This window comes from Thermobia domestica, chromosome 8 (assembly GCF_964235325.1).
Source record: "Thermobia domestica chromosome 8, izTheDome1.hap1.1, whole genome shotgun sequence".
Lineage (NCBI taxonomy): Eukaryota > Metazoa > Arthropoda > Insecta > Zygentoma > Lepismatidae > Thermobia > Thermobia domestica.
In genome coordinates, this window is record NC_137461.1 from 292,603,357 (window position 1) to 292,614,548 (window position 11,192).

General features: G+C 36.8%; 1 protein-coding gene across 1 annotated transcript in view; it reads right to left on the reverse strand.

The window, feature by feature from the left end:
* Positions 1–10,919, reverse strand: part of LOC145693716 (uncharacterized) — a 24,247-nt gene extending 13,328 nt beyond the window's left edge. The window contains exons 1-2 of the mRNA XM_081770000.1: positions 10,838–10,919; positions 9,495–10,022 (exon numbers count right to left, since the gene is read on the reverse strand). Coding sequence (XP_081626126.1) covers positions 9,495–9,938 — 444 coding nt within the window. The 5' untranslated portion in view covers positions 9,939–10,022; positions 10,838–10,919. The remainder of the gene's footprint in view (positions 1–9,494; positions 10,023–10,837) is intronic.
* Between the last annotated feature and the right edge of the window lie 273 nt (positions 10,920–11,192).

The window sequence follows — 11,192 nt, forward strand, 5'->3', positions numbered from 1 at the left end:
CGTTAAATCGCCTATATGTGTAATTTCTTTGCATCAAGATGAATCTAAAAACATTTTTTAAAAAATAAAACGAAAGTGCCCTGAGCTGGGCGTGAACCATCAACCTTAGGGTTACTAATTGCGTGTTCTTCCGAATTCGTCACGGAGGCGATTATGAAGACACAGCTTGTAGAGTGATAAATCGTTGAAGTCTTTTTAATATTTCTAATCAGAGTGCTTCTTTAACCGTGTATATTTGAAGACAACTGTTCGGAATCAAATCAAATGCACTCGTCATGTAATTTTATAACAAAATGACAAGCGTCTATTTACTTTTTTCATAGTTCTCCCATATTCACTTGCTAGTGATCGGCGATAGTTGCCAACTAAATTCATACAATTATACGCACCCACCTCAAGATTTTTCACTTCATGATGTAAAGGCAGGAGTTACTCTTGACCCCCGGAGCTCAAATATTGTTCTTATAATAACAATTCGTCAGGGAAAAATAATATATAATAATAACCGCATGCACATGACTGGCGATAGTTCATGTTGGTCCCTTTACGATTCTCCGTGACAAATCAAACGAGCGCGGACCAAAATGAAGTCCTCGTTCTTACGTTGTGGTAACTTCAATACCCCCGATTCTAGATATCTGCTTCGACTCGACGAATCCCTGCCACTAGTGGCACGTTAGCGGCAATCCTTCGACGCGTCGCTATATCGACGATCGCCATTTACCGGCAAGTGAGCCACTAGGAGTTGGCGACGTTTACGGCATGGGGAAGCTAATAAATAAACAAAATAATACCAATAACAATAATAATAATAATAATAATAATAATAATAATAATAATAATAATAATAATAATAATAATAATAATAATAAATCTAAAGCCTTATAAAAAAGTTTTCTGAAAAGTTACATCTAGCAAAATCATTTGTTGGTATTCCAGAACTGTGAATTCACCTTTATTCATAATTTACTCCTATCGTAGTTTTGATATGAGAATGATATGTCTGAAACTAACACAGGTCACTAATACTTTTTTTTTTTTTTTTTTTTTGCTTTACTCAGATTTAGCAGTTTTACTTAACAGTCAGTCAATTTGGATTTGTGATATCAGAGTTTTAGAGATTTCCTTAATTTTTTCATTTCTAAAAAAGTTTGCAACTAACACCATTAACGTATCTCTTTCGATATTTCCATATGTAATGGCTTGGTCACTCCTAGTATATTTCAAACAATAAAATATTTACGGTGTCTTACTCCATTAATCCGAACTACATTTTATATCCAACAACTCTGTGCATTTTCCCTTAAATCTGCAAACTTTCTACTAGGTTAAAACTCAGTATTTTCTATTTTCTTCCTTTCTTGCTAAAACGAAAGTGTTCTTTAGACAACCTGGAATGATGACTCTATACTACATTATGTTGCATAGGGCATTTTATGTAGCATATCATTTGACAGTTGGACACTTTCTTTTTATATTGAAAGCAACAGGGATTAAGTCCTTCTACACTTATATGTTAAGTAAACACATTCTTTTTGATTCGTGGAATTGTGCCAATGCACTAAGTCCAGAGAGTTTTTAATTTAAGATAATAATAATAATAATAATAATAATAATAATAATAATAACTATTATTATTATTATTATTATTATTATTATTATTATTATTATTATTATTATTATTATTATTATTTTATTGACTTAGGTTTTCCTGAATATTAAGCAATATTTCACAAAAAGCTGGTATTTTTAAACAAATGTGTAAGATATCAAGTTTTCATAAAAGTAGTCACTCTCTCCTATAAATAATTTCAGAGGGGCCGCGGTGGCTCAGTGATAAAGCGTTCACCTTTGGTGCATGGGATCCTTGGTTCGACCCCAGCTCGCACCAAATGAATTTTGTGGTGGAGAAACACCATGTGCATGGGTTTTCTCGGGGTTCTTCCGTTTTCTCCCACTTTTTTCATTCCCCCATTGCATTCATTTCTCATCATCACCGTGTCCTTTAGCCTAGCCGGTATAACCGTGGGTCGTAAAACTTAAAGATTTGATTTCAAATAATTCCAACCCAAACAGTTGCAGGAAGTATGTCATTTCGAATAAAACAAACCACTCTATAAAATTCTGAGTATTATTATTTTTTATATATACAATTCTAGCGGACCTTATTTCTAAATCGAAGGGTAAGAAGACTAAATTCACTCTCTTATTATTATAAATCCATTTCAATTGAAGCAGTTAAAATAGTTGGGAAAAATTAGAAAGCCATACCCTATATTCCAGTGTGCCACAACCGGATAACGTGGCACACTGACGTGCCCAGCAAAATGAACAGTGTGACGCAAACTTTTACCTATTATTTACAAGAATATTTGTCGAGTTTATTTTATTTATTATTATGAACGATTTTTCCACGGATCAGCTCTCTGTATACAATTAAACAAACAAGTATCACATTGAGGGAATGAGTGTAATTATTTACTTTAATAGTAATAGAAATGTATATATATATATATATATATATATATATATATATATATATTTGTATTTTCTACCGGGAATAACTGCATCCGGTCTAGAAAGCTGGGACTAACAACAAAGGAACCCGATGTGCTAAACACACACCACCTACGCACTTCAATACACCAACGAAGGTGCAGACTATTCATGAATTAAAGTCTCTCACCCAATGTATTCTCCTAACATGTCTCCCAGCGATTACAACATTTTTTGGTATCTCAAATCACTTCCTAGTAGGATAGGTTTACCTAGAGACCACTGATTAACCTGGTAGAAAAAAATATTGGATGTTTCACTTTCTTACCTTTGGAGTTGACAGTCATCGGTTGGACAATCTCACACGCAAATATCTAATATTAACAACGTTTCTTCTATAATTTCGTAATATTGTATTATTTCTTTGTATTATTTATTAGGTTGGTTAGGCTTGTTTCAACACTTTTCTCTTTGCACCTACTTATTACCTATACCTTAACGTTGGATAAAAATACACTAGCTCTCACCGGGAATCAAATCCAGAACCAATGGACTTGAACCATTTGGCAACAACAAGGCACATTTAAATAGAAGTTTCGATTTTGTTAGGAAAATTGTGATTAGGTGTAACATTTAAAAATATATTTAAGAATGGGTACGGATGAAACGCACTGAATTTTCTCGCTCGAATTTCTTAAACTGACTCGTGTTAGGCTGCAGCTATTACTGAAACATTTATTTGGGAAATGCGAATAAAATAATGTGTTTTGGAAAACTTTGTTCGAAGCAACTTATGTCCAAAAGTAAAGTACCCATTGGTCATATTTCTGTTAGAAATAACTTATGCCATATATTAGAATTATTAAGGAAATAATTGCATGTGAACTATGAGCAAAAGCGTCTGAGTACTTTCTGAGAAAATCGTTAAAAAAGTCATCCCCAAGAATAAAATATCCCTTGTATATCTTTTCAGGACAAACGAGTTAAGCTATTTATGAAATACGAACAAAATTGCCTGAGTCGTTCTCCACAAAATCGTAGGGTAAATCTTACTCCGAAAAGTATTATACCACTTCTAGCTTTTTAGGATGATGGAATTATGCCGTATCGTTAGGTTATTTATGTGACATTTATTTATGAAATATGAACAAAATTGGGTCAGGCGCTAACGGGAAAATCGTCGAAGAGTAGGCTAAACTACCCTTCTGAATGTTTACAGGACGAACGAGTTGTGTCATATTGTTAGGTTATTAATGATACATTTATTTATAAAATGTGATTGAGAAAATTGTTCGAAAAAACGCATCCCATACAGTAAATTACACCTTACGTATTTTTTCAGAGCAATGATTCAAACTATATTTGTAAAAAAAAAAAAAAAAATAAGCAAAATCTTTACAGCTATTTTTGAAACAATTTAATTATTTTAAATTTTCATCCTTCAGGAAACTACCCTTATTTTTATGTGTCGGAGAATATAGAATTCGAAACGATAAAGTGTTATAAAAACTTCATGTCTAGACTTAGGTCCAGATACGTCGAACAGTATGGCCTCTATTTGAATGCATGTAAAAGCGTGACGAACCAACAAACGAACAGATGGACAGACATCAAAATAACTTTTTCGATATGTGGGGGCGTGAAACTTGAATTCATTGAAATCTCGAATTCGATTTTTATCACTATTACTACAATTTCTTCTTTCGTCGCTTGAACGTGAAAAAGAATAGGAATACAACGACACGTAAGGTGATAATTTGTAATTCCCAAAATTTAATGAGTTACGTTTAATGTGTTGCCATGCTAGAAAAAAAAAAAGCTTATGCCTGTTTGTTATATCATTTTAATATCAGTTTTTCACGCTACTATATAATGTAGAAATATGGTATGATTATCGTTCATATTCATTCTATATTTGGAAATATTCGTGTTCCGTATACATAGATCTGTATAATTTAGTTACGTTCAACGAAAGCATTCTTGCACTTGTGGATATGAAAAAAAAGAGAGAAAGAAAGTCAATACTCTAAAAAGCAAAAAACAAGCACACACACACACACATAAACGATCATTTAACATCAGGTCGATGTAACAAGGGGTAAGACGGCAGACTGTCAAGGTCGCGTATGTTCTTCCTGACACACAAACCCGAAGTGAGTTGTCTGCTGTTCAAGAACGGGAAGTAACATGCAAGACTATAAACTGAAAACAATAACTGTTTCCAATAGTACACGTATTCTAATACTGAATAAATACGTCGATTAAAGGATACTACCAATAAATTATTTCCTTATTATATTGTTTCGGTTCTTATTAACATCAAAATTAAACACTTCCTATAATGTTTTGTAAAAAAAAAAAAAAAAAAAAAAAGGATGGGATGGGATTCGATGTGGTGTCAAAATAATAAAATAACTACGACTCCGCCACTCTATCCACCTAACCACGGAGGCTACGTTGTGTTGGCTCTTTTTTTAAAGAAATTATCTTCATAACCATGGTGCGTATCGCTTCGAACCTTAAGATAAGAGTTTTTCTGTTTAATTCTATATTTTCGTACGACATCTTAGTTACAGAAGCTAATTTATATTTGGCAGGCAATCTACACACTAGGTTTTAACCAATAAATGCAACATTTTAGTCCACTATCCATTTCTTGATCCAACTTCTCGATTCCCCTACTGAATTCCCTCCGCAATTGTGATCTGCTACTGAAAAAATCCCTAGAAATCATCGTTGCCAGTATACACAAAACCGAGCATAATTTTGTTTTTTGCTTATATTTTTATTATTTTATTATATTTTTGGAAATATCTCTTAGATGAATTGCTTTCTATTATCTCCACATACTAATAACTGAATTTTACCCATAAACGTAAGGAAAATGGAATAAATGCGAAAAATCTTGAGTTACAGTATACGCGCAATTTTTTTTGCGCATGGGAGTACCTATGTATGCGGACGTAGGACGGACGCGTACATCTCGGACACTTGAAATGGACAGATGCTACAAGATGCTGCGGAAAACCCCAGTGTGAGCTCCAGGTTTTTAGCCAATATACGTGATATCGGTCAAATTATTGTCTTGCTAATTCTACACGAGAATACCCTTTATCCCTATCACTGCAACGTGTGCATGGTCTCCAGGCTGCCGATTTCCCCCAGGGGAGGAGTTCTGTCGCTGGTTGCTCTAACAAGTTGCAACCACATTGGAATTTATATCATTAACCCTCTTCACTAATAAGGCTGCTTTCGGGCGAGATGCCATAATCAACTTCTACAATACTCGCATCTGGGCGCAGGAAAATCCACATGAAATGGTCGAGTCCCCCATCAACAGCAGTTTCGAATAAGTGTCTGAGTGGGCTTCTAGATGATCAATTAATCAAACCATTTATTCTGGCACAAAAACTAACAAGCGACGTGTGTCTGAAGTTTCTGCAAGATACACTGCCCTTTTGCTCGATGATGTACCACTGGGATTTCGAAATAACATTTGGCTGGTGCACGATGGACCTGCCCTAACTTCTTTGCTCCTGTTTGTGTGTATCTGAAATAAATTCTCCCGCAAGTGGATCGCTCGGTAAGGCCAACCCGGTCACCAGATCTAAATCCCCTTGAATTTTACTTGTGGAGATATATAAAAATAGTGTAGTTTGCTCTGAGCCTCTGTCTCATAGACATAATCTGGAGTAGCGTATCCATGCTACTGTAACATTGTGGGGACTCAGCCCGGAAAATTCGACACGATACGCTAGTCATTGGTGCGACGTGTTCACGTGTGCATTGACAGTCATGGGGAACATTTGGAACATCTATTCTGACTTCACTCGAGGTAAGTGCAATGTGTAGTGTGCTGCACGTACCTATATTGGCTATCAGGTTACTCGTATTGTGAGCAACCTGTACATTGCTGATCATCGTTACTCCATAGCACAAAATTCGTGCATTTGCGTTTCGCTTGACATTGTCCATCCCTGTCTGTTCGTTGTTTTTCTTTTCTGTTGTTATTGGCTTGTACTTCTTTTTCATATTTGTCCAGTATCATTCTTACGCTAGATAGCTGCGTGCGAGGCACGTATCGTGTTGGCTAGGATGGATTACCATCAACTATCCTGCTTGCTGAGACAACTCTGTCCGCGGAACTACCTAATATACCATTTTGCTGACGTGCATAGGCACATTTAACTAGGTTTGATGTCACGAATCACCTCCTGTAGTTTGCACATCTTTCTCACCCGTTCCAATTGTCAGCATTCGAGTTTCAGTTCTAAGTTGGCACCCTGTCACTCGTACACGACGCGAAATTTGATAACATGAAACAGGACTTTTTATCTTCTTTTGGTGTCACGAATCACTTCTCAGAGTTTGTGCACATCTTTTAGGTTCCCCTTATACAGGGGATTGACAAAAAAATCTAAAAACACTTCATACAGGACACGTAAGTTTGGCCCCCCACTGTACAACGCCTGTTGCAGTTGCCGATCGTTTTTTGTTTTCAATGTGTCATGTGGACCTTCCTCTTCCGTCAGTAGTAACCCGTTCACCTGTGAGTGTCGTGGTGTGAAACTGGTGCGGTAAAATGGGCGACCTGACAGACTTCCAAAGAGGCATGATTGTTTGTGCCCGTCTGGTTGGAACTTGAGTGGCAACAGTGGGGAACATTGTGGTGGTACCGAAAGGCACTGTGTCCAATGTCACGAGGGTATACACAATTCATAGGCAAACAACATCTGCAAAGCACAACAGTGGTTGAAAGACAATCCTGTCAGATAGGGACCGGAGGGCATTAAAACTGATCGTAGAAGCTAAAAAGAAGACCACTGCAATGAAAATTATGTCCCAACTTAATTCCGGCCTGCAGAACCCGGTTTCATCGAAAACAGTGCGACGGGAACATCATAAAATGAAAATTCATGGCAGGGCCGCTATCGCCAAACCCCTGATCACAGCAGTAAATGCGAAGAGGCGTATCCAGTGGTGCAAGAACCACAAGACGTGGACTCATGAGCAGTGGAAACACGTAATGTGGTGCGATGAATCGACCTTCACCTTGTTTCCAACAACCAGTCGTGTTTACGTATGGAGAACACCGTCGTAGGCCTATGATACAGGCTGTCTGCTTCCAATGTAAAGCATGGGGGTGGTTCTGTTGCAGTATGAGCAGTGATAGCGTGGTTTTCCGTAGGTCCCATAATGGTCCTGCATGGAATGATGAATGCTAAGGCGTATGATGCCATTTTGGGGGACCTGGTTCTACCCATGGCCCAAATATTGTTCCTTGATCGTGATGGCATCTACCGAGATGATTTGGCACCCTGTCACGCTGCAAAAACGGTGAAATCACGGTTTGAGGAGCATGAACAGGAGCTATTACACCTACCCTGAGTCACACAATCATCAGATCTGAACATAATTGAGCCATTGTAGTCTGAGTTAGAAAGGCGTGTTCGGTCTCATTACCCTTCACCAGCATCCCTTAAGGAACTGGAGCATGTTTTGGAGGAACAATGGTACAAAATCTCACACACCACGATTCAGGACCTGTATACGTCCATTCCACATCGGATCCAAGCTGTTTCGAACTCAAAAGGAGGCCCCACACTATACTAGGTATGATTTTCAGACTTGCAAACGTTTTACATTTTTTGTCCAACCTGTATATATATATATATATATATATATATATATATATATATATATATATATATATATATATATATAATTTGATTTATTTGGTGACGCCTGTTTCCAAACTTTTGGCAGAGAAATAGATAAAACTTTCTCAGGGAAAATTAGGGAAAACATTTTTAAAAAAATCTTTTGGAGCTCTGTTATACAGAACAAATTTCTAATTTCTATAGGCATCAGAACAAAGTAGTAAGTAATATGTTGTATTTTATTTTGATTTTGAGTTTAGCGTCCCTGTCAGCAGCAGGCCATATGAGACGTAGACCTACTGATTAACGTGGAATTAGAACTACATTAGCTCTCGATGGGAATCGAACCTGGGTCTAGTTGTATTTTATGTTTAGAAGTGCAGAATTGCTAGTGTAATCTCATTAGAAGTGCTGTACGACGGTGAAACCAAGTGTTTGCACACGAAAGATGACTGTAGATACTGTTTGCAGCCGGCGTGGTATTTTTGTGCGCAATGTACAAAACTATTTTGTTTACAAATATACTGCTACTAGTAATAAACCGTCACAAGCGCTATAGGAACTGGTATCATTACGAAAACCCACATGTTCGTTTACTTAAGCGCATTTATACAGTCGGTGACGGGACTACTTTCTGCGACACACCCCGCGTGGCTCACCAACGTCGACCTGTCCTGACTCAAGTAGATAGTTTTGTTGTTTTGAATGGCCATCTGGCAAAAATTGTTTTTTTTTATTATTAATTTTATAGTATATGTCTCGGCAGTGTATTTATAGGCAAATCGTGAAAAAAAAAATCAAAACTTATTTCAAGTGGTGTGCCTAAACTTGGTCTGGGTACAGTAATAAAAGCAAACTAGCTTGCAGTTATCATCTAGCAAAAAGTTATTACTTGTTTTTCGCACTTGTATTCGTTTGTGCGCTTAGGGTCTACACCTAGGAATATAAGTTTCCACTCATAATGTAAATCTGCAGGCAAATAATGGGGAGCATCCTAGCAGAAGCTGGATGATAGTTTTAGGTGGTATCGTCGGATTTCCCCAATAAAGTGCTGTAATTATTTACTATCATCATTTTGCCCTCATAACGTCAACTTGCACGGAGGAATATATGGTCAGGTAAAATGCGATTGTTGAAGGTATCCAGTTATTTCGTTAAAAAGGCATAGCAATGTAATGAATCTCTACTTGAGCAACTATACTCAATCTGTGCTGATTCTAAATACACACAGACTTACGTACATGAAAGTTCAAACCTAGAAGGAAATATACAGTATATTTAGGTACGGATGGAATAATTTATTTTTCACTCCTTTGTACAATAATAAGTCATACTTACTTTGATATAGTCAGAAAGAGTTGCGTATATTGCGTCCAGTACTTCTTCCATTATGTTTGAAATAGACTTCGGAACTCGGTACAGACTTTCGAGTTTTGTAAAATCTCCCGTTGCAAGAAATCTTAAGACTACTTGAAGTTTGATTTCTGCTGGAAGAGCTGCTCTCATAAAAGTATCTTGTCTTTGAATGAGGGGTGACACTTTCTTCAACAAGTATTGGAATTGGAATTCTGACAATCGTAAATGATTGCGGTAAGATTGAGGATCATCTACTGAAATTTCTTTCATCAAAGTATTTGCTCCTAAATATTGTCTTCTTAATATCCATTTCCTTACCCAACACCGTTTTCTTTTCCTTTCTCTTGTCATTGATATTTTAATTTCATCCCTTAATTCTTCTGCTATAATACGGGAAATTATTCCAGTTAATTTACGTTCGGACATCTTTTTTTTCTCTTTCAGTTACCTCTTGTCTTGTTCACTATTATCAGTGTTCTATGGGCGCACCAGGTTTCTCACCAGTATGTGCTATAAATGTGGAATAAATTCGTTATTCATTTTCCAAAAAATATTTATAAACAACAAATAGTATAAATTTTCAATAAAGTAATATATTTCCCATTTTGACTTGCTGTTTCTGTCACTATATTTGTTTTAATTATAAATTGTTTGAAATATGATTATGAACTAAAATGGCACGAGCCAAGATGGCCCTTGGACATCTTTAAAATTGCCAGTCGATTTCGAATCGACCAGAAGAGAGCGAGTCGACAAGCAGCATTCAATTTCGGTTGAAACAATTGAACCCATCCATCGATCTGGTTCGGCCTAGTTGCTTCGATTTTTATGGGGCGTATACACTTAGTGGATTTAGTCGCACGACTAAATCGACTCGCTGCATTTGCCACTAAATCGAAGCTAATAGGCCGAATCAGATTGATGGATGTCTTCAATTATTTCAACCACAGAAAATAGAACGTCTTTTAATTCAGTTGACAGTCGATTAGTCGCCTTCGATGAACAAGCGATTAAGCTGAAGTCCCGTTTACACGGTCGATTAAGTTGAAAGTGACGTCAATTCAACTGAATCGAACGCAAATCGACTAAGTGTAAACGCCCCATTAGTCGCAATTGCTGCGAGTCGATTTAGCCGTGCGACTAAATCGACCAAGTGTAAACGCCCCATCACATAGGCCTACCATAATATGTTTAAGAAAATCACTACTTCACTACTGCATTCAAGAAAATATGGTTCTCTTATTAAATAACATACCGGTAATAATAAATTCACCTAGATAAAAAAAATCTACTACTAAGCGGAACTTCGAATTTTATTTACTTACCATGAAATTCAACCGACTCATACTCAAACGCGTGGTCAGTTTCTCTCGTGCGCTAATTTACATTTCAACACATAGCAGACGGTCACTACTTAACAGTGTTGCCACAGTCCTAGCTCTGGAGTGGGCTGAAAAATAGTACCAAATTGAAACAAGAAGGGTTGAATTCATTATTTCATAAATAGACAAGTTCTAGAACACTCCCCCCCCTCTTCCAAGAGTCCAATCAAGAAAGTGTTCTTTAAAAAATACTTTTTTACAGCATCCAGATAGGAGGATCCCGAAGAACTGTGGAAGTAGATTAAACTTTCTCGCACGTAGACAGAGGCTGCAAATTAAAAGGGGAAACAGTTTTATC